This window comes from Anopheles nili, chromosome 3, assembly GCF_943737925.1.
Source record: "Anopheles nili chromosome 3, idAnoNiliSN_F5_01, whole genome shotgun sequence".
Classification (NCBI taxonomy): Eukaryota; Metazoa; Arthropoda; class Insecta; order Diptera; family Culicidae; genus Anopheles; species Anopheles nili.
Genome location: NC_071292.1, coordinates 62,725,776 through 62,746,839, shown reverse-complemented (window position 1 = coordinate 62,746,839; position 21,064 = coordinate 62,725,776). Strand labels below are relative to the sequence as shown.

Below are 21,064 nucleotides of genomic sequence, written 5' to 3'. Positions count from 1 at the left end.
TAGTATTGACGGTATGCGTATGCGTTCAAAACAAAACTCTTTCATTGCACGGACTATGCTACGATACTGAAAGCCAACGCCAATGCTTGCAATCCATTCGAAACGTTGGGTGTGCTGGCTTCCAATGTATTGCTTCTTCGATTAATATGAATTGAATTGCAAATAAAAAGTAAGAAAATCATACATAGGATTCATTGTGTTACGAAATGCCTCCCCTTTCGCAGGTGTCCAAGGAAGAACCGGTTCACATTGCACCGTAACGGTTTGTGTCTAGGCTGCCATGCGTTTTGTTATCGGTTTGATTCCTTTTCAACTTTCAAGTACTATTAATCTTTGCGATTCCTTCAGGGAAGCTATTGCTAGCAACTATCGTGTATTAAAATGTTCTATATGAAAAAAAAACGAATGATAATGATGTGTGTAATGAACTTCTTTCATTAACGAATTGAAACCTACAGTTCTCATAGTATGGCTGCGTTGAGTTATTTCGAAAATTGCTCTTAGTAATTTATTGATTTCGTTTTAAATTTGTTTTTTTTTGCTTTGTTATTATCTTATGCTTTTTTTATTATTTCACCGGGCGTTTGCTTACTTTTTTTCATCTTTCTCATCCCGTTCTGATCACTGCCGCGCATTGTTCTTGTCATATAGAATCACTACGTAACAGACCAACGCTAGCGTTGGGATTGAATGAGTTAGATTGCTCCGTTTGCGTCAATCACAGACTGACCACCCGCGGGCGAAAGAAGCAGCAAAAAGGGATTCCTAGTGTGATTTACTTAAGGTGTAATAATATTCCCACAACCAGAGCTGCAGCCGCGGAGAAGGCCATCGAATGCATCTTCCAATGACGGCAAACCGCCGGATGGCAACCCACATTGGAGTATATGCGTGTGCGTTTAATTGCGTGACGCAAAGCTTGCACCACCGCAAGCCGCACAAGCTCCGAAGCGACAGGACGCACACTTCGATTGCTACTGGCAAAGGAAAGGCGACCGGCTCTGAGGGAGGATCTCTATTATTCTTAAAAGCGAAATGGATTACACATAATAAACGTCGCAGAAGCCTATAGACAGAAGCACTTAAATACAAAATATCAATATCGCCACCCAGCTGGGATAGTTGGCCAACCTTGTTTATGGCGCGCCCAACTATGAGTCCTATAAATAAATAAACATATCAATCTTGCCCGTCCCATGCTGCCTCTCTCACAGACACTAAAACAAGTGGCCGGAGGCGATCGTTCAACCTGATCTTCATCAGATTCCGCCAACAAGGCGTGCGATAGACTAAGTAGCAAACAAAGAAAAACACAACAATATGCCAAAAGGGGTTCAAACGAATGAATTGAAGCAAAAGTGTGAGCACGGGAGGAATATGCCCTCTTAACCAGTCGATTTACCGTGTCGCATAAGCCCGATCGGGGTAATACATGCCTGTATTTCATCTCTAGCTCGCCAAATTGTCACATCGCTCACCCGGCATCGACGATTTCGCTTCATTCGTTCACTCACCCACGTTTTTTTATCACTTTACACGCTTCTCTTTCTCGCCCGACCACGCCACAAATCGCAAAACCCATACCACGCACACGAGCGCGCAAACTTCACCTCATTACCGGCAGTACGTTCTCACTTCCGATGTTCTATTTCCCGACAAGCTGCGCCAAAAACCACTAATGCCTGAACACTATTTACATGAGCGAACAACATAAAACGAACTTTAACGCCAGCGAGAAAAAACAGTAACGTTCTTGATCGTTCGCACTTTCGCAAGATCAGTTCCGGTTTGCCAAGGACAGCCTTCGGTGAAGCCTTGCACGAAAACGTCAAAAAACAAGATCGACCGAACCGAACGAGATGCGATTATCAACTGCAGCCTCCCACGACTGGGTACACCCGACGACAGTCGAAGATGGCGCGCGCTTTGGTGTTGTGCAAAATGGCGGCGTTCGATCTACCGTTACCCGCTACCACAGATTAATCTCGCAAACACCACCACTACTTCTCCCCATCTCAAGGTGCTCTCGTCGGAGCTCGTGATGGCAAGCAACGAAAAACAAGCGTTGCACATCGAGAGCCTCCCAAAATCTGGCTTCTACTTCTACTTCTCGCTGCATTGCATCCACCCCCCGCGAATCATCCGGTAACTGACATTTATTTCGCTCGCAATCTGCGCTAGATGTTTCGCCTAAATCGATAAACTACTGCCCACCCGCCCATTGACGTTTCCGCCGCCCTTCGGTACTCCGGAGATTCCAAGCCGGCTACTTTATGCTTGCTATCACGTGAGCGCACGCCACACTATGTGTCCGATTTCAACCGGTTATGGCGTGCCTACCAGGAGAGCAGGGGTTAGACTTTTAGCCGTCCAGCTCCATCTCGGTCGAGTCGGCAATGGTACCGGCCGGTTCCGTCGAGGCATCACCCATCGGTTCACACAGGTTGCGACAGTGTGTCAGCACGATCTGGGCCAGCTCCTTTAGCCGCGGGTACGGTTGCGGATGGTCAATCAGCTCCTGCAGCAGCTCGATGCCCTGTTCCTGTTCCACCACCCGGCAGTACTTCGTCGGATAGACCTACAAAAAAGGAGCGTGTTTCAGGAGCGTGTTTGTGGACGAGTCTTCCAGCGAAGTCACTTACTTTGGTTAGGTTCGCTAGTGCCCACACGGCCCAATGCTGACACTGGGGTGTATGATAGCAGCGAATCAGACCGAGAATCGGCTCGAAGCTGCGATAGTTAATGTTCCGTTCCGCGGACAGATCCCACCGTTCAATGGCTTCGACCATGCGCATCAGCACGTTGTGCCGGGCCGGTTTCGAGATGGTCCAAGCATTCAATCCGTCTGAAGCGATGTGTGCCAGCACACCGGCCGCATTGTAACTAACCTGTAATATCAGCGTGGACTTCATGCTTTAGCACGATATACGAGTCAGGCTATAGATAAACTTACCTCGATTCCATCGCTGGACGAGTCGAGCAGGTCCGAGAATTCGGTTATAAACTCATGCGTCATCAAACGTGGCCGCAACTCCTTCACTTCCGCCACATTGCCGAGCAGGCCCATCATATTGCGCAGCAAAGCATCCCGATCCGGGAACGTCTGTTGCAACATATGTTATAGGAATGGATACAAATATATATATGGCTCGACACCCAAAAGGTACCACAAGGGCTGGCACGCCCAACAGGAGGGAGATAACACTTACCTTCAAACAACCGAGGAAGTATTCCATGCCGCGCCCATCGAGAAACCGCTCACAGTTCTTCGCCGTCTCGTCGGTTACGTTCCACATCGTTGACCAGGCCACTTCCATCACGTCGTCAACGATACGCCTCGACAATCGATCATTGATCAGGTTCAGCATCAGCTGTAAGGAGGACACAGAATCCGAAGTATTATCTTCCGTGGTTTATCTTCCGGTTGTCACAACCGAAAAACCTCCGCCTGATTGCACGCTTACCGATATAGCACCGAGCTCTCCAAGATACAACTTTTGCTTGCCGTCCACCTGGCAAGCGAGCGAGTTCAGCAAATGCACCGCAATGCGCTGCACGAATCCTTCCTGCTCGCGGTACGACACTCCATGGAGCAGAATTTTCACCAACCGTTCGTATTCAAACATCTGCAATCATAAATGAGTTTCTCTCAGTATTAGCCGATTCATCGCTACCACTTCCTGATGCCTAAGCCTTACGTACCACGTCTACGGGAATATTGAACTGACACAGCGTTAGACAACCATTCCGCATCATTGTGTCGTCCGTCAGATGCGTGGACATGCCGTTCAACAGCGTATAGATGATGTGGTTCTTCAACGGTACTCCAAACTTCAGTTTATCACGGCCCTTCACGATGTAGAACAGAGTGGCGCTGCAGCAACAAGAGAAACATGTCAATCGGGACTATATCACTGACGTGCAAGATCCTTCATACTAACCTGCCACTGATTTGAATATTTTTCACGCGTATATGCTTATCCATCGCCAACAGGACCACCTCCAGCGCCTTGTGGATTTGTTTGAACGCCTCAAACCGCAGCATGTGGTACAGATCGTTCAAAACCTTCGTCAGCACCTCGTGCCGGTCCTGGTAAGCAATTGCGGCCACCAAAATTTGCTCCTCCGTTGCCTCGCCAGCGATCTAAAACATAAAATCATCCATGCTCTTATTTAGCTGTTCTCACGGCTTCCATCCCAGCGTCCCGGAATGCCTACTCTTAGGGCCGGAATGTCATGCCATTTGCATGCCGAATGGGACGTGTAGTAGATGCCGAGGAAGTCCAACGGTCGATCGACTCGGCTCACCAGCCCCGGGATGTCTGAGCTGCTACCGACGCAGGAACCTGCCCGTTCGGCCACACCATCACCGGCCAGATTCGTACCGGAGATGTCCAGGTGGCGCAGTTTTGGTAGATTTTCAACTAAATTTGCTAGCAACTGCAAATTGGAAGAAGAGATGGAATCAGTGCGGAAAAAATACTCACAAAAGCCAACTGGCGGCACATACTTTGTTAGGCGTAAGATAGTTTCCGTCGACATTCACACGGGACATGGATAGATCGAGCGCTTCCAAGTTCTTCAGGTTACACAGCGTCGGGAACTCGTGCTCCAGTGGCCACACATTGAACAGGATCAACGTGCGGAGGTTCGGCAGATCGATCAGCGCCTTCAGACTGAACTCAGCGAAGATACACGCCGTCAGGTCGAGATGACTCAGCTCAGTAAGATGGTTGAACTGGATCGTCGGTTGCAGAACGACCCCATTGAGCTTGAGACGCTGGAGACGTGGCAACACTAGCTGAAAGTCGATCGGTGTCTTCTCGTTTGGTTCGCTGTGCTTCAGCATGTCCACGAAACGGCCCAATTCGAGCGATCGCAGCTGCCGGCAGTGCTCGATCAGAATGTTCCAGGAGGCGGTCGTGATCTTGTTGCAGTACCACATCGACAGGGAGGTCAGCTGGTGCCGCAACAGGACACGCATGCCCTCGTTCGTGATGGTGCTGTTGCGCAGGCTGACATGGCGCAGGGGCGTTTTCACCGTGTCGCGGAAAAGCTGTATGAAGCGATCGTTGATGTCCTGCCCACAATCCTGCTGATAGCGGAGGAACCTGTGGAACGAAAATTTATCGCATTATTAAACCGTGTGTCTGTGTGGTGAAAGCGAACTCGTTGGCGGTTGAAAATGCGGAAAAAGACGCGTTTTTGTGTGCTCCGGTTCATACATCTCTTGGGAGGCTATTTTTGATCTAAAATTGCTTCCACATGGCTTCCATATGCTTAACCGCACAACACAAGGAATGCCGTAAGCAGTCTTGCAGTAAATAATCTGATACATGCCAGCAGTCAGCTCTACCCGACTATTTGCTCTAGAAATAATCTCATATCGACATTGGAATGTACGATGTACGATGAAATGCACAATATCAACGGATCTAATTACATTATAATGTAAATGTACCGAAACGATTAAATCTAAAATAAAAAATTTATACTCCATATTTCCCGATAAACCCAATTAAAAGGGGCCAACGAAATAAAAGCATTGGCTTCCGTATTTATTTAGACGTAAAATGGTTACCTCTCTAAAATCTGCAATAAATGTGACTGTGCCATCATAAAACCAACATCTCTAAGGTTCACTCTCTAAACTTTGTGTCTCCAGTTGATGATCAGCGAATAAAAATATTGGCCTCAAAGCAACGAAAAAAAAGAAAATAAACGTTCTTGCGTCGCACAAGGTTGGCAAGAAAAACCGCACAAGAAAAGGAGGAAAAGCACGCGCGACGTCCACTACCACCATTCCGCGACGCGTAATTATGATTCATTTCCCATGACCTTGCACACCGAAAATTCAATAAACGAACGAAGTGAGACGAAAAGAGGACCGCCAGGGAGAGACAAGAAAATAGTGCTGATGGATGCGAGAAAAACAAGCCTTACGAGCCTGTTGGGTCGAACTACGGGCACCGAATATTGGGGGCTGATGGTGGTAATTAAACCGCGGGAAAAGCTACCCGAAACGACGTTGACAAACGGTTAAGCTGTGATGTAATGGCGTCCGAGCTGGAAGCCAATCTTTGGGAGGCCCTTGTGGCGAGATTAACCATTTCTAATGAAATTAAACCCATTTAATGGGCATTCGATTAGCAACCAGCAGACCATCCTCACCCCGGGGCCAGAGAGTTTGAAATAGAGTAAGCCTGAGACCTTGGCTGTAGAAGCCATCATTGGTGTTAGAGCGATACTTTCAAACCCTTGGATGGTGAGAAATTCAAATGAGAAAACAAACTGAAGTGCCAACATACTGAAGTGAACAACCGCCTTGTGCGAGTCCCGCGCGATAGGTAAAAGGCATTTCTTTGGTTTGTTTCCATCAAGCGGCAAAAGTGCCTTCAGACAAAATCACTCCGTTGCCAACGGAGAAGCGCCGAAATAATCCCTTATCAAAAGAATAGCCCATGTTGGGGGTCGTTTTTCATCATTTTTCTCTGCACTCTTCGCACGTACCACCACCAAAACAGACAGGATTGCCAACACGTGATTTGCGCATGATGGACCTCCTGGGAAGGGAGTGATTTAATTTTTTCTCACCAAAATGTGTACGTGCCTCTACGAGGCTCGTTTGTAGAATGTGGCCCGATTTTTTAGAGGCTCATTACAAGAAGGGTGACCCCCCACACGTCGAGCATGAAAAATAGCATGTAACAAAGACGACTCAAACGAACGAGCCATATGATATCTCGCATTCTTTGGGGGCGCAATAGACAACAAACAAACGGCCGGCTCTCGGGCGAAGGGATCTTAAAAATAACACACTGAAATTAAAACGTTCCCCCGGCTGGCGAGAATTACGTCCTTTTTCTCCTTCCCCCGGGGGGTGGTGTATCAAATAGGGCACACACTAAAACTGCAACACGAGCTGACACAAACGAACCGTAAATGATGTTTCGCGGGCCTTTTCCATCATATTTTGCGGCGCTTTGTCGCTTCTCGCACGGGTTCTAGTTAAGGGAAGCGAAGGGAGAAGGGTTTTGGCGCAAAAGTCAAGCCCTTGGTCGTGGATCACGCGCCATGGCATTCACCGCAGGCTTCACAGATAAAATGTCGCACGTAACATTTACTATTTCAAGTGCAGCAGAGACGAATGGAGCAATTGCTCCCCCGAGCTCGAGGCCACCCACTTCCTAGGGGAGGGTTGTGATGTCTTATGACTATGTGTGTGTGTGCGCGCGTATTGTTTTGAAGGTTGAGTTACTAAATGACCTGCCTTTCCCCCTCTCCCGCCGTCCACAATGCCAATGGAGTGTCCAATTCCATCGTACGGAGTCGTCTCACGTTTGCGACGTTGACCGTTGAGATTGAAAAGTCCATTCACGATGAACGCACACACGCGGGCGCGATCACGTTGACGGACGATTATGGCAATTGTCCAGTTCCCCTTCGCCCCTCCCCCAGTGTCGCTGGAAATGCATCCCAAAGGCAGCATAAAATGGGAAAGTAATTCAACTCAAGAAAGGTCCTGCGATCGTCTGACAGTAATGATTTCAATGAACTGCCTGCAGCAAGCAAAAGAACGTCTTACTCCGCAACTACGAAAACACCAAAGGACGCAGGATAAGTGATGTACCTCAGATGAAAGGGAAACCCCAAACAAAAGGGCCAAAGGCAAAGGGCAATCGACAGATGAAGTTCATTGACAGAAACTTCTCGGCGGTGGTCGTCTTGCAATCACTTCCGTCCCAAGCCTTATATAATCAACGCCGTTTGGTGCTTGCTTATGATACGGCAGGATTATCGCTTCGACCACGAGAAGGGGGGTTGGGGCGCATCGGGAAGCCAAAGTTCGGTTTGGTTTGGCTGCTTAATCTGAACCGTATGCATGGCTTAATAATGTTGTCTCGTCGCTGAAATCTCAAACCATCATCAAGCTATTATAAAAGTAAATAAACCTTGGGTGTAGTTTGGTGGAAATTCACACACGCAAAAAAAAACAAAAGAAAGAAAATAAAACAAAACACCCAAACGAAAGGGGGAAAACAAATGCGCACATCACATCAAAGGCAAATATTTTCTGTGGCCTCATTTTCCCACCATGGTGCGGAAAAGAGAGAGAGGGAGCGAGAGCATTGGGGCATTGAATAAGAGACCGCCGAAAGCAGACACATTTCAACTGAAACTGGCGCATTTGCTGCGGCTTTTGCTCGAGAAGCACACTCGATATATTCTAGCCAGTCAGAGTAGATCAATCTACCACCCGTGGGTGGGTATGTGTTTTTGTGTTCGTTTTTTGATTGGGTGGGAGTGTGGGTCGCTCGGTTGAGTTTGCAAATGCGCCCACCAGAGGACCACGCAATGGGGGTTGTTTTGTTGCCAACGATGCGTGTCCTTGCGCTCAATTGCAATCATTCAATCGGCGAATCGATAACAAACTAACAAAAAAAAACCTTGCTCTACCTCATCGCGTTACATGCTATCGGTTTATCATTTCGCATGAAACGATCAAATGGACAGCTTTGATTGTGATCCTTTACGGTGGAAAACCCGCAGTGGAAAATTGTAATCAAAATTATACACAAATTCACACCACGTCTTGCGCGTGTTTTTTGGCGTGAAAAACAACCTTTGCATGACCGTATCCTCTCGGCCATAAGCCAGGCATGTGCCTCCCACCCACAGGATCACCTTTTTCATCCCACCCGGACGTCATCGGCGGTCGGATAGAACACCGCGCAATAAACCGTGACCGATGCTGCTGGGATGGATTTAAGACGACAGGAAGCTCCTTACTTTCCCCTCCACACAGAACACGATGTCGCTATGAATAGAGTACGATCACCTGGCAAAAGGACGGACACACAAGGCAGGATCTTGGGTGGAAGGAATCGGGGAAAATCACCCCACCTAGACACACGTTTGCCTTTTTTTTACTTGGGCAGTTAATTTTGACACCAACGCTCTGGTCAATTATCGTCACTCGTGCTTTTTCGGTTCCACCGTGAGACAGCTGTCCGTTGGTGGACTAACGAGTGTTGGAAGAATTCAACATTTCCCACACCAAGCAAGGCGATCGGGATTTTATTTGTCCCATTCCCAGCACCGAGATGTCATTAGAAAATGGCGACAATTCGATCTAAACCTCCCGAGCAAAGTCTGGGAACAACTATAGCATGAAGCGGAATATCGGGAAAACTCGTTTTTCTTTAATAAACTGTAGTGGGAGTGATATCACCAACAGTTCACCCTGACCCAAGCGAATATTAGTGGGCCACAAGTACGGAGAAAAGCCAAGAAATGGGCACCCTGCAAAACCTGCTTCGGTTATAAAGCTTATCATACTTTCCACACTGCATTTACTGCCCCTCGCAGGGGTGGGCTCTACAAAGTGCAATGAAAACAAACCAATGATCCAGAAGGTACCAACGCAAAAACGGGTTTTCTAATGCTACAACAGCAGCAGTAAAGGGAGTAGTTTTCGAATCTCAGTTTCAAACCACTCGGCGGTATCCCGCAGGTACGAAGGGAGCGAAGTATGCCCTTCCTCTGCTGGGCCATTAGATCACAAAATGGATCAGCTGCAAGCACAAAGCCTACTTCCATAACAAAGAACGTGCGCTCGTACCTCTCGAGAGAAAAACCTGCTCCCCAAGCAAGCAGCTGGAGGAGAATAGGGCCATTTGCCAAAGGAAATACGACAACGGGGGGAAAAAGGGAGTGCCGTAGAAGGGACGGAATCAAGTTTCTCCTCCCGAGACCCTCAAGCCATTGCCAGCTCAACTGAACCGCGCCATTCACCCAACCAAACCATCGCCACCATGGAATGCCTACGGAGATATGTGCGTCTGTGTGTATGTTATGTGCAAAACATACACCAACTATGGAGCGATTTGAAGGATAAAAAAAATTATGCAGCGCATAGTGCGGTTTGCATAGCGCGGTGACCTTTGTGAGCAAGCAAAAAAAAGCATAAAGAAAACCTGCTGCTCACGCAGTAGCCGTCCGGGTGTCTTTGTATGAGTGCGATGTTGATAACAAACAAAAAAATATCAGACGCACAAAAACGATCACTCGGAAGTGGGAAATACATCCTCTCGAGGGTGGTGGGTGGTGATGAGGGAAGATTTGCGTCGCCATAACTGTGCGGCGTCATTGCCACCCCTTCCTTCCTCCCTCGGTTCACAATCGCACCCCAAAATCACCCTTCGTAAGGACGAGAAGGCACAAGAGTGGACAAAAGGCCCACCGCACGTACGTTGCAGTCATTCGAAAAACAGCTGATTAGCTGAGAGGTGGACCTGAGCCACCAGCAGCAATAGAGGGCCCTTGCAAACAGATGGGGCCCTTCGAGCACTCGCACACACACACAACACACCGTACTCGCTCTGTGGCGCGAGTAGGACGGGACGTTATGTAACGCGTATGTGCTGGCAATGTTCTAGAGGCGCGCATACGGCGTATGGGGTAGGGGTGCAGGTTGGTCCCACCCTCTGTGCATCGCTATCGCGCCTCACATGTTCTAGCATGTGTGCTGACGGGAAAGCGATTCGTGCGTGTTCTTTGTTCGCCTTTTTGGTGTTGCATCGAGCGAAAGCAAGAATGCATGCTGGCTGGATGTTTGTCTTCTTGAAATGAAAAAAGGCAAAGACTCCAAAGGAACACTGATAATAACGTCACAGCCCTTAGAATGACACTTGGGCGGGAGAATCAATCACAGCTCTCAGTGGTGTTTTGCATTTTGCTCGATGGAAAGTCCGTCGAATGGAAAGTTTAAGCTTCCGCAGCTTTCACTTCGAGACCCTGACCCCCCTCCCTACAGGTCGACGATCGGGAAAAAAAAATAGGCCAACCAGGACAAAAGCACTACGAAAATAGGTGGTTAAGGTTAACAAAAACTCACCTATCGCAAATCTCGTTCGGCATGACGACGTCGTCCTTCAGCTCCAGCAGCTGCGTGACCGGATCGGTGTAGCAGATGACGTGGAGATTTTTGGCCAAATACCGGATGGTCCGTTCCTGCAGCGTCGGCAGCTCCTCGTCCATCATGCCGTTCTCTTTGAGCCTCACACGACCGAACATCGTCGCACTATTGGTGACCCGCTAACGCACAGCACTTCTACGGGCGCGTGTAAACGTTCGCGAATGGGCGGGGATGCAACGGATGCAAATGAAAACTGATTTCCACCGAACACCAGCGCCAAACGGGAAGCGGAAGATTTTATGACCACTTGGCCCTCGGAGCGAATCGAATTGATAGACGGGGTGTGCGATGATGTACACGACCAGTTACATGAATGTGTGCACTACTAGCCGATTTTCCAGCACCACACTGTTTGCTACGATGCACAGGCACTCTTTGTTTTTTTTTCACTGACACAACCGAGCAAACCTAACTACGACGCACTATTCACGGGCTCCACACGGGTGTGTGTTTTGAAGTGCGTCACGACGACGCTGCTTGCGCTTGGGGCGAGTTATTGCACTTTTCCTAGCATTCTGTGTCGAGCGTTCCCGTTCTCCGCACGCTGTTGAATGCTCCACTCCTGCAAACGCACAAATTTTTCTCACTAATGGGCTTTAAATGGCCCGTCTACAAAATGACGGTGACGATGCACAACCGAGCGATGGTGACGCTCTTGCGATCGATCGCACTCTTGTCACATCGCCGTTATCACCCATCGAAACACACACACACTCCCGAATGCGTATAAGCAAACGGACGCTGCAACGATAGAACATTAAGCACAAACGCACGGTCGCAACTTTCGGGTGGCACACGATGGGCACAGATCTTTCTGGCGTACGAAATGCTGTCAATTTCTACGGCCCCTACACACCAACGTCCACGCGTTGGCAGGCAGTGTGCGCTCGAGTGTCCATCGTCATTCTATGCTGCCCTAGACTCGCGCGTTATGATGACGTCGTAACGTAAACAAATAGAGCTAGCTAGCCCCGACGATAGAAAGAGCACGCGTGTGTCATGCCGTCGCACTCTTTCGCGTGCCCTTGCCTCGGGTTACCGTTAACCGTATGGCATTGTTCTCTCTTTCTTTGTGTACACACATTTCTCTGTCTCTAGTTGCGTTAGCTGCTGTCACTCCGTGCCAGCTGTCAGCAACACAACAGTAGCAGCAAATGAGCTAGCCCAAATCTATGACTGGACTGAATTTGCGCAGGCACTGCTCACCTCCCCTCCCCCGCCCCGACCATTCCGACGTGTTCCTAATCCAACAGGTACACCACCGTGGATCGAGTGGCTGAGAGTGTTTTTACTTAACCGCTGACAAATCACGTTTTACGCAGGGAGTTGAAAATCACAGCACGTACATAGCAGCGCCCGCCCATCCCCTACCATTTCGTTTCTAATTTGCGTTCGATTTTACTACTAAATTATCCCACAAAATGGGGGGATGCGAAATCGATCCGACCCGCGGAGCGATTCAGCGCAGCCATCGATTCCGGCAATGCACCAGCGCAGTCGGAACCAGTTTGCTGGCACTGGCGAACAACACATAATAATGTTCCGCCTGCATTATCGCATAAAACAATCAGCGAGAGCAGTTTGACGGGGAAACGACGAGAACGGGGGATGAATGAAAGGAAAAAATATAACAAATAAGCACAAACAATGTACTCCGCAATGGATTGCGATGAGCAAAATTTTGATACGTAGACGTTCTGACGTTTGGTTTGTTTGTTTTTGTCGCCTTTCGAATAACCTCGTGGCCTGCTGTGAAAAACAGCTCCCCGAGTGGCGGCTTGGGACCTTTCACGGTGACCGCACGTCGTGGACGTTAGCGCAAGGAAACGAATGAACGCGACACGAGGGGGGTGGATTTGGTGTGAGTTTAGAAAATCTAAAAATAAATCGATTATTTTCTGCTTATGCTTCAACCGTTCCCTACCATGAAAGCTAAACGGGGCAAAATAGTATTCTCACTGCAAACACATACACATGCACACGCGCACGCAAATTCAGAGGTACATACACCAATTCTCACATGATCTCAACTAGGCTGCAGTCGCACTGCCCTGCAAGCTGCCAATCGCTTGTTCACCACTGGCCACGAGTCACGGGGTTGTGTGCTTGTGATCGAGAATGAGCAGCTGTTTGATCGAACGGCTGCATTTAGCCCTCGCGCATTTTTCTTTTTCTTCGCCTACAGCACTCTTCCACGCGATTTGTGGAACCTCTTGTGGGCGACCTTGAGGTAGCTCGCGACTAACGGAGGCGATAAACACGCTTCGAGGCCTTGCTAATTTTTTCGGTTCTCTCCGATTCGTCACCTCCCCATCTACTCCACATCAGCTTGTCGATGGCACTACGTCATAGCGGATACAACACATGTTGTTTTGCTCGCAGCCACCACGGCCCCGCTTGACCACACACACGCACAAATGCGGATGTTTCACCTTATCCCGTTTCTGAAACCAATCTAACCTGTGAATCAACCTTCGTAAGAAGTCGAACAATGCACAAACCCCATGCCTCCCCCAGGGGAGATTCACAACGCAAAACCGTTCTGCGCGAACTTCCGCATCGAGAAGATTCGTGGTGTAACGAGGTAAGATCAAACTGAACTGCAAACCTCCCTTTCGTCACCGTTTCAAGTGCCCATTTAATGCCACTCAGGCGCGTAACTTACTAGATTCCGAAACGACGTTTCCCTTCAGGGTGCCAACATCTTTTATTTCTGCAAATTTCACAACTCTACGGATCCGCTCTGTGCTGATATGTTGTTGGAATTAACCAAGGTTTCTGAACCATGTGAGGTTGGATCGAACGAAAAGATTTGGCAATTTTCAGCCAAACTGATTTGGCATTTACCGACCAGAGCCGAAAACGGAACTAGTGTAAAATTTATCAAATTCTATCTGTCTGTAAATTGTAATGGGCATTGCTTTCCTAGCTATAAATGAGTAAATCAAAAAGAATGTGAATTACTAGATAAAAACAAACGATGATTGCCTTGCTACAGAACTCGCTAGTTCACTGGTTCTACAAACCTTGGGAATTGGAAGCATTTGTTGATTTTCTACTCAAAACATAAATTGGATTAAAATTTCTTGTACAAATGTTATTGATAATTGATAGAAATAATTGTTATTAATAGTTGATTTGTGCATTATTCCCATGTAAAAGTTTGCTATATTATAACATACTTCGTGCATCTAAACGATAAGAGCCGGAACCGACAGCCATCAAAAGCGACAGCAGAAGGAAGAAGCATTCTCTCTGACAGGTGACAGCAGCGAATGTGTCCATTTTTCCTTTCTGTTTCGGCTATTGCAAGAAGAGGTACGCATCGAACTGTTTCCGTCGTAGTTTTCGCAATGGTACGCGTGTTTACTAATAATATTCATGTTTCCTGTAGGTCCCATCCATCATGGTTACTAAGAAGCCAATTAAGAAGAAGGTGGTGCCCAAGCCTAAGGTCGCCCCAGCCCCGCTGGCTAAACCGAAAAAAGTTGAGGTTAAGAAAGTGGTCAACCCCCTGTTCGAGAAACGTGTTAAGAACTACGGTATCGGCCAGAATGTGCAGCCCAAGCGTGATCTGAGCCGTTTCGTGCGCTGGCCGAAATACATTCGTATCCAGCGGCACAAGGCCATTCTTCAGAAGCGTCTGAAGATTCCGCCGCCGATTAACCAGTTCTCGCAAACCCTGGACAGACCCACTGCCCAGCAGGTGGTGAAGCTACTGGAGAAGTACCGCCCGGAGAACCCGATCGCCAAGGTCCAGCGTCTGAAGGCGAAGGCTGAAGCCAAGGCTGCAGGCAAGGAGGATGCTCCCTCGAAGAAGCCCAACCAACTGCGCCAGGGTGTGAACACCGTCGTGAAGATGGTCGAGCAAAAGAAGGCCCAGCTGGTCGTGATCGCTCACGACGTCGATCCGATCGAGCTGGTCGTGTACCTGCCCGCCCTCTGCCGCAAAATGGGCGTGCCGTACTGCATCATCAAGGGCAAGTCGCGCCTCGGAACGCTCGTATACCGTAAGACCTGCACCTGTGTCGCCCTCGTCCAGGTGGAGAACTCGGACAAGCCGAACCTGGCCAAGCTGGTTGAGACGATCAAGACGAACTTCAACGATCGCTACGATGATATCCGTCGCCACTGGGGCGGTGGTCTACTTGGACCCAAGAGCATGGCCCGCTTGGCTAAGATCGAGAAGGCCAAAAAGCGTGAGATGCTGCAGAAGAACTAGAGTGTTGGCAGGCGTATATGAGGGTCGATTCTGTTTCGCGCTATATGCTCGGATTCGATAATAAATTAAGTTTTCGAACCATCGAAACAAATTTTGTGTCGTGCCTCATTATTGTGGCTTTCCACAAGGAAAAAGAAATTGGAACTGTATCGCAGAACCTGTCACTTCAAGGATTCGCATGGATGGCACAAAGTTAGTCACTTGCTTGGAAAATCCTTTCCCGTAACGCAATGACTTGTACTTGATGTTTTGCTTCTATTGGAAAGCAATGCTCTGTTCCAGAGGAAAGTAATGTAAAATTTTGTTTTCCAGTCAACTGAACTGTGTCAACTGACACAGCTGCTTCCTGAAGTGAGTAACCTTCGAAATTTTCTCAGAAAGATTTCATTTTATTAGTACCCTACTAGCTCTGTTGCATATCACATGTGTTCGCATTATCGCATTGGAAACAAGCTACATCCAAAACTCTCAATGCTAAATGTACACCTCACGTTCTCGGATCATCCACCGAGACGACGGATAATAAATACAGGAGTCAAACGTTGATGCTCAGTATGAACCACCGTGGCATTTGCAGCTGCCATCCAGGATGGAGATCTGGTGCAGCGTTCCACATCCGGCATGATCCTTCACATAGCTCGGGAAGTCATTCTCCAGTACCAGCAAACGGTTCAGCTTCAGGTCGGGGAACACGTGCGTCGCGTACAGTCCCAGGACACTCTTGTACACCAGCTTGAAGTTAGACTTCTTGTAGCACGTGTTGGTGTTCCAGTAGAAGATGTTTGATTCACCCTCCTCTCGGAAGAACACCCCACAGCCACCATCCGTTCCGAGGAACACCGGTACGTGTGGTTTCTCGCCAACGTCTACGACGATGATGGATGGATAGAAAGTATTTAAATCTCGTCTCACCCACCGTTAAAACAGCTGTTTACCATCGCCTTACCTATGATGTTTCCGCCGTGTCCTTTCCGTAGGTGTTCCGTCTTGATGGCGAACAGCCGATGTCCTCCAAGATAGGTAAAGTACAGTCGCGTACCTTCCTTGTGTTTGGACAGGAAGATGTACAACATATCTCGGTACCGGCATCCCATGTGGACGGCCTTCGGAAGGATCACGCGGTAACCCCGACCAGCGTACACGTCATACACGATGATGGCGTTGTTACCCGGATCACTCACGTATACGTAGCACCGGCCACCCTTCAAACACTCCACTTGAATGTATTGTAGCCGCGACTTGTCCGTCACGAACCGTGCCAGATTGATCGTCTTCAGCTTCTTCCCTGTCTTGCTATCGTACACGACGACCTTTGGTGGGCAACGCTGCATCGGCGAGCGGAACGATTGCGTCACACCGTTATCCAACACCCACACATAGTTACCATCGCTATACAGATCGATCGCAGATTGCAACGCATTGCAGTTGCCTTCCTCCTGCTCGTTCCAGCACGGGAACGGTTCAAACTTCACGTCACAACCTTTCTTGGTGGCATACACCTTACTCAGCGTGATCGGGTTGCTGCTTTTGTAGCGCGGGAAACAACACAGCGTATGTGTCCCCGCACGCTGGCAGCGCATCGCGATCAAATCACGTGGTGTGTACTTCCCGGTGCTGGTTATGAGCCGTTTCGTTGTCGGACATGGCCACACGATACGGCCACCTTCCCACGTGTAGATCGTTCGGGTGCAGTTCTCCGATGTGCACGATCCTTTATCGGCGCTGGCAGCGTAGAAACACGCGGATAGCACGAGAAGCATGGGCAACAGCCCGATGCTGACTGTCGATGGCATCCCCATGGAATTCGGTACTAGCAGTTCCGACGGAAACAGGGACGATTTTTCCTATCGGTGTCGGGGATGAAGCTGGAGCTTTACAATGCAGGGTGTTTTTGGCTTCCACTCCTTGCACCCAACTGTTCTATCGACGTTCACGTACGAAACGTTTTATAGCTTCCTCTGTCGCGTCTGGTCAGTGGTCAGCTGCACATTTTGGTTACGGTGGGACGTCTCGGTAATGGCCAATGTTAAGGTAACGGTCGGCGGATGACGGTCACGGTTTGTGATAGCTATGCCGCGCTCAATGCCGAACCTGGCGTTTGCTCGGTTTAGCATGTTTATTTTTTTTGGCTGTGTTTTGTAATTTGCCGTTGTTGTTCAACGAAAGCCTGGGACGCCAACCTGTAGCAACATTCCCGACGAAGAAGCCAGTAAGCACGGGTGAGAGTACACTTGTACACTACACGTTTTTTTGACACAAACCACGGTGAACGTGTGAAATACATATACTGTAAAAATTTAGAATTTCTACCCGCCCTGAACCATCACGGCACGTAGTAGCCCTATGATGGCACGTAGTAGCGCCACCGCGTGCCCTTACGCAGGCGCGCAACCCTTACAACACGAGTAACCTTTCTTAAGGAAGTCCGTTACGACGTAAGGCAACGAACGCCACGGTGCAATTCCGGAAACATTCACATGAATTTACAACGCGGCTAAAAGAACATAATCTCAAGGCTAAACAGAAACGTGTTAAAGGCACGTTCTGCATTAGATCATTGAACTAGGACCGTTGATTATGATTCATTCACTGTTTGAAGAAATCCGAAATTAACTACAATGATCTGGATCTGATATTAAAATGACTTAGATACTATTTTGAATGTTCAAAGCTAGACCTAATAATGACAGATAACCTGGAGCAACACGTGATACTCCAAATAAGGTACCAACAATAAGAATCTAATATGTAACACTCGGTTTTTCGTATAAGATAATAATGTTACGCACAATAGCAAGTGATACGGCGTGGTACGTGGTGAAATAATCAGAGAACGCATAATATCATCTACGCATGCTACGCAAGCGGATTACAATAAATACGTTATGTGACAATAATTGTACTGCGTGTAACCAGAAAATCTAACAGTTTGTGCGTTTGTTTCATGACAAAAAATGGTCGCCTGGTTGTTGATCCACACCAGATGAAGACAATACACATTCCGACTCCCACCAATGCCATGGCTTCCATACCCATTGCCAGCCACGATCAAGCAATCTCAGCCATGCACGTACAACCCGCCGGGAGTTTTTCGAGGACATCGAAAACAAAACTAACTTGGGAACGCGCTTGGGAACGAGAAACCAAACCATGTGTTTGTGCATATATATATGACACGGTAAAATAATTCCAGCAAGCAGTAGCTTACGCGCCGACATACCAGTCGGAAACCAGGAAAGAGTAGTCTGTTTTTAAGGGGACAGGGCAATAAACTCAAGCGCCATGGGTTTCTGCACAATGAGGCTTTCGTTGGCCCTGGTGTGCCTTTCGGTGGTGGTTTTTGCAACCCACGAGGAGCACGAGTACTGCGATAAGGTGTACCGAATAAATGGTAACTCGATCGATTTCCCGTGCGATTCGACGAAAAACATCTACATCTCAACCCAGCGATATATGCCAAAGAACGTGATGCCGGTCCGGTTCCAGTACGATGATGTCCGGGCTATACTGGCTCTGCCACGGCTGCGGACAGGTGTTCCGACCACGCTCGGTCAATTTGATCTCAGCAAACCGAACTGTTACGCGCACATCAAGCCATATCCTTGCTGGGCTTACCAGGAGGAGGGAAACTGTAATTCCCTGCAGTCGGTGATCGATCTTTATGTCGATGTTAAGGTACGTTAAGAATACACAATAAGCCGTCGATGGGTCATCGAAATCGGGTACCAAAGTATTAACCATTGTAGTAATACGTTTTGGTTTCGGTATTATTCAAATAGCGAATTCTGTGGGCTCTTGATTGCGGTATCACCAACTTCTTGGAGCAACCGATCAAACGCTGTCCGCCGAAGCTATACGCCTTTAATCTGAGCAACGACAAGACAGTGAAAACGGTCGATCTATCCGATATCGTAAAGCCCAGCTCTCGGTTGCAATATCTCGTGACGGATTATAACGAAAATGGCCATCCGTTTGTGTGAGTATGAACATACCTAACCGAAATTAAAGCGTGAAGTATCATTGCTTATTTACGTTCTTTTAATTAATAGTTACATTTCCGACGGTGATGGCGCCCTGATTGTGGTTGATGTTCAAGGCAACAAGAACTTCCGCGTGGTGCTTCCTCGCGCGATCTCGGCGGGTTGTGGCGACTCGGACGTGCTCTACCTGCTGCTAGTACCGAAACCCAAGGGACAGAGTTTGGTCATCTTTAGTTATCTGTGCGGCCAGAAAGTGTACTCGATCAAGTCGGAGCATCTACGCAGCGGCAAAGGTTCTAGTGCGATCGTTGAAATGGGCACAAAACGCAAGCATTCGGTCCTGCTAGGTACCGACGGGGGTAAGGGTGTAATTCTGCGGTACCGCAGCGAGGCGGAACTGTACCTTTGGGATACCGACCAGCCCTACAGGGAGTGCAACTTTGTGTTGGTTCAGAACGCTGACGAGTGCCGACTCTCGACGCATGTCAGCGTGGGCAAGGACGAGCATCTGTTGAGTTTGTCGTCGAATTTGAGCGATTTTTTGAACAACACTTGCGGTGTCGGTGGTGCATCGACACGGCTTAAGTATGTTTGCAAAGAGTGCGATGACGATTGTTACTAGAACGCTATCGCCGGAGAGCCAGTGGGGTTCGGGGAATAAAAAAGATGACCATAGCACGTGACACGTTAGACTGAGACTGCGATTGTGACTAAAACCTCTTGACTGACGAAATCCGTCTTAACGGATGCTGTGATATGAGAGTGTAGCTGTTGACCTCTACCGAATTTCAGACAGAACGATTGACTATGACTGTTAACACTAGACCGACTAATCCTGTGCCAAACTGGGCCTTCCTGCTGCGAATGTACGGCAATATGTAACTGCAAAACCCCATGCAATTATTTATTCGAAACGTATAGGGTCATTAGCGCTTAGCCTAATAAAGATATGATTGATTACCTTATGTTATAGTTTCCTCATTTTAGTAACATCGTCGACGAGCTTTTGCTTCTGCAGTACCCCACGGTAGTCGCCAATCGTTTTGTTGATGTATCGTTGCTGATACTTGACAATAAATTTGTTACACTGCTGTAGAGTAGCACCCACATAGAGCGTACGGTAACGGGCAGTTTCTGGTCCGGCCTACAATATAGTCGAAAGTATAGTATTTCGTATACGTGTAGTTCTTTCAACAAGCTACTCACCACAGTTAGCAATGGTAGAATGCTGGTGATAAATCTATGAGGCCCATGGCGGCATTGTATTATGCAGAGATGCGTTTTGGCATTGAAGTATATCACATTCAACCTGAGCATGCTTGCCACACCAAACTCCCCGTAATATCGTTCGACCTGCTCGTTGATATAGTTCAAGAGCACGTGGGACGGAATAGAAACGGGAGCATTTGAAGGGCGATTGTTACAGCGTATTTGCACCAGTATGTATCTGCAATTGTGTTTGAAAATCAAGAGAAGTTTCTTTTAAGTAACCGTTGTTACAATCTATAGGCTGTTGAGGAATTTACCTGTGTTTTACGCGAACCATTCCGAGGGAATCAACTGTAAGTGTGCCACGCTAGTGTAAATTTTGAACGCTATTTCTGACCCCTAGCATACTTTAATTTTCACGACCACAACACCCCATGAAACGGGTGATAAAGTAAAGTTTCATAAAGCTAAATATTTAACGTTTGGCCACGATGTTACACACTTTCTACTAAACAAAAGACGAACGTGCTTTTTGTTTGTTATGACCGGCAGTTTTTTTGTTGTACAATCGGCCTAGTTGTCAAAATCATAGAACTTGCTCAACTGCTCGAATCACCTCGCAATTCGGTTGTTTCGAGCACATGATCATTTTTCTTTTTGAAAATAAAAGCATGG

General features: G+C 48.0%; 5 protein-coding genes across 5 annotated transcripts; 2 read left to right on the top strand and 3 right to left on the bottom strand.

Moving 5' to 3' along the window:
• Nucleotides 1-482: 482 nt before the first annotated feature.
• Nucleotides 483-11,076, bottom strand: LOC128726720 (protein zer-1 homolog). The gene is made up of 10 exons (XM_053820543.1): nucleotides 10,898-11,076; nucleotides 4,511-5,111; nucleotides 4,219-4,440; nucleotides 3,942-4,144; nucleotides 3,703-3,874; nucleotides 3,465-3,626; nucleotides 3,210-3,371; nucleotides 2,954-3,103; nucleotides 2,643-2,888; nucleotides 483-2,578 (listed from the first exon to the last, which is right to left on the bottom strand). Exons 1-10 carry the CDS (start codon nucleotides 11,074-11,076, stop codon nucleotides 2,363-2,365), a joined length of 2,313 nt encoding a protein of 770 aa, XP_053676518.1. The 3' UTR covers nucleotides 483-2,362.
• A 3,207-nt stretch (nucleotides 11,077-14,283) lies between these two features.
• On the top strand, nucleotides 14,284-15,285 carry LOC128726722 (60S ribosomal protein L7a). The gene is made up of 2 exons (XM_053820545.1): nucleotides 14,284-14,296; nucleotides 14,373-15,285. The coding sequence occupies exon 2, from the start codon at nucleotides 14,385-14,387 to the stop codon at nucleotides 15,198-15,200; it is 816 nt and encodes a 271-aa protein (XP_053676520.1). The 5' UTR covers nucleotides 14,284-14,296; nucleotides 14,373-14,384; the 3' UTR covers nucleotides 15,201-15,285.
• A 450-nt stretch (nucleotides 15,286-15,735) lies between these two features.
• On the bottom strand, nucleotides 15,736-16,993 carry LOC128726721 (uncharacterized). Its single transcript, XM_053820544.1, has 2 exons — nucleotides 16,147-16,993; nucleotides 15,736-16,066 (listed from the first exon to the last, which is right to left on the bottom strand). The coding sequence occupies exons 1-2, from the start codon at nucleotides 16,991-16,993 to the stop codon at nucleotides 15,750-15,752; spliced, it is 1,164 nt and encodes a 387-aa protein (XP_053676519.1). The 3' UTR covers nucleotides 15,736-15,749.
• A 1,504-nt stretch (nucleotides 16,994-18,497) lies between these two features.
• On the top strand, nucleotides 18,498-19,802 carry LOC128724789 (protein yellow-like). Its single transcript, XM_053818509.1, has 3 exons — nucleotides 18,498-18,875; nucleotides 18,980-19,176; nucleotides 19,250-19,802. Exons 1-3 carry the CDS (start codon nucleotides 18,498-18,500, stop codon nucleotides 19,800-19,802), a joined length of 1,128 nt encoding a protein of 375 aa, XP_053674484.1.
• Nucleotides 19,803-20,147: 345 nt separating this feature from the next.
• On the bottom strand, nucleotides 20,148-20,726 carry LOC128726366 (uncharacterized). Its single transcript, XM_053820171.1, has 3 exons — nucleotides 20,707-20,726; nucleotides 20,387-20,627; nucleotides 20,148-20,324 (listed from the first exon to the last, which is right to left on the bottom strand). The coding sequence occupies exons 1-3, from the start codon at nucleotides 20,724-20,726 to the stop codon at nucleotides 20,148-20,150; spliced, it is 438 nt and encodes a 145-aa protein (XP_053676146.1).
• Between the last annotated feature and the right edge of the window lie 338 nt (nucleotides 20,727-21,064).

What these genes read in the sequence shown, in the direction of transcription:
- LOC128726720 (XM_053820543.1), bottom strand. Translation starts at nt 11,076, where the DNA reads ATGTTCGGTCGTGTGAGGCTCAAAGAGAACGGCATGATGGACGAGGAG. An exon ending in ATGACATTCCGGCCCTAAGA is followed by an intron (nt 4,145 to 4,218) that starts GTAGGCATTCCG and finishes TTTATGTTTTAG; the next exon opens with ATCGCTGGCGAGGCAACGGA. An exon ending in CGTCCAGCGATGGAATCGAG is followed by an intron (nt 2,889 to 2,953) that starts GTAAGTTTATCT and finishes CTGATATTACAG; the next exon opens with GTTAGTTACAATGCGGCCGG.
- LOC128726722 (XM_053820545.1), top strand. Translation starts at nt 14,385, where the DNA reads ATGGTTACTAAGAAGCCAATTAAGAAGAAGGTGGTGCCCAAGCCTAAG.
- LOC128726721 (XM_053820544.1), bottom strand. Translation starts at nt 16,993, where the DNA reads ATGCCATCGACAGTCAGCATCGGGCTGTTGCCCATGCTTCTCGTGCTA. An exon ending in ACACGGCGGAAACATCATAG is followed by an intron (nt 16,067 to 16,146) that starts GTAAGGCGATGG and finishes TCATCGTCGTAG; the next exon opens with ACGTTGGCGAGAAACCACAC.
- LOC128724789 (XM_053818509.1), top strand. Translation starts at nt 18,498, where the DNA reads ATGAGGCTTTCGTTGGCCCTGGTGTGCCTTTCGGTGGTGGTTTTTGCA. An exon ending in ATCTTTATGTCGATGTTAAG is followed by an intron (nt 18,876 to 18,979) that starts GTACGTTAAGAA and finishes TTATTCAAATAG; the next exon opens with CGAATTCTGTGGGCTCTTGA. An exon ending in GAAAATGGCCATCCGTTTGT is followed by an intron (nt 19,177 to 19,249) that starts GTGAGTATGAAC and finishes TTTAATTAATAG; the next exon opens with TTACATTTCCGACGGTGATG.
- LOC128726366 (XM_053820171.1), bottom strand. Translation starts at nt 20,726, where the DNA reads ATGGTTCGCGTAAAACACAG. An exon ending in ATGGTTCGCGTAAAACACAG is followed by an intron (nt 20,628 to 20,706) that starts GTAAATTCCTCA and finishes ACACAATTGCAG; the next exon opens with ATACATACTGGTGCAAATAC. An exon ending in TTCTACCATTGCTAACTGTG is followed by an intron (nt 20,325 to 20,386) that starts GTGAGTAGCTTG and finishes ACTATATTGTAG; the next exon opens with GCCGGACCAGAAACTGCCCG.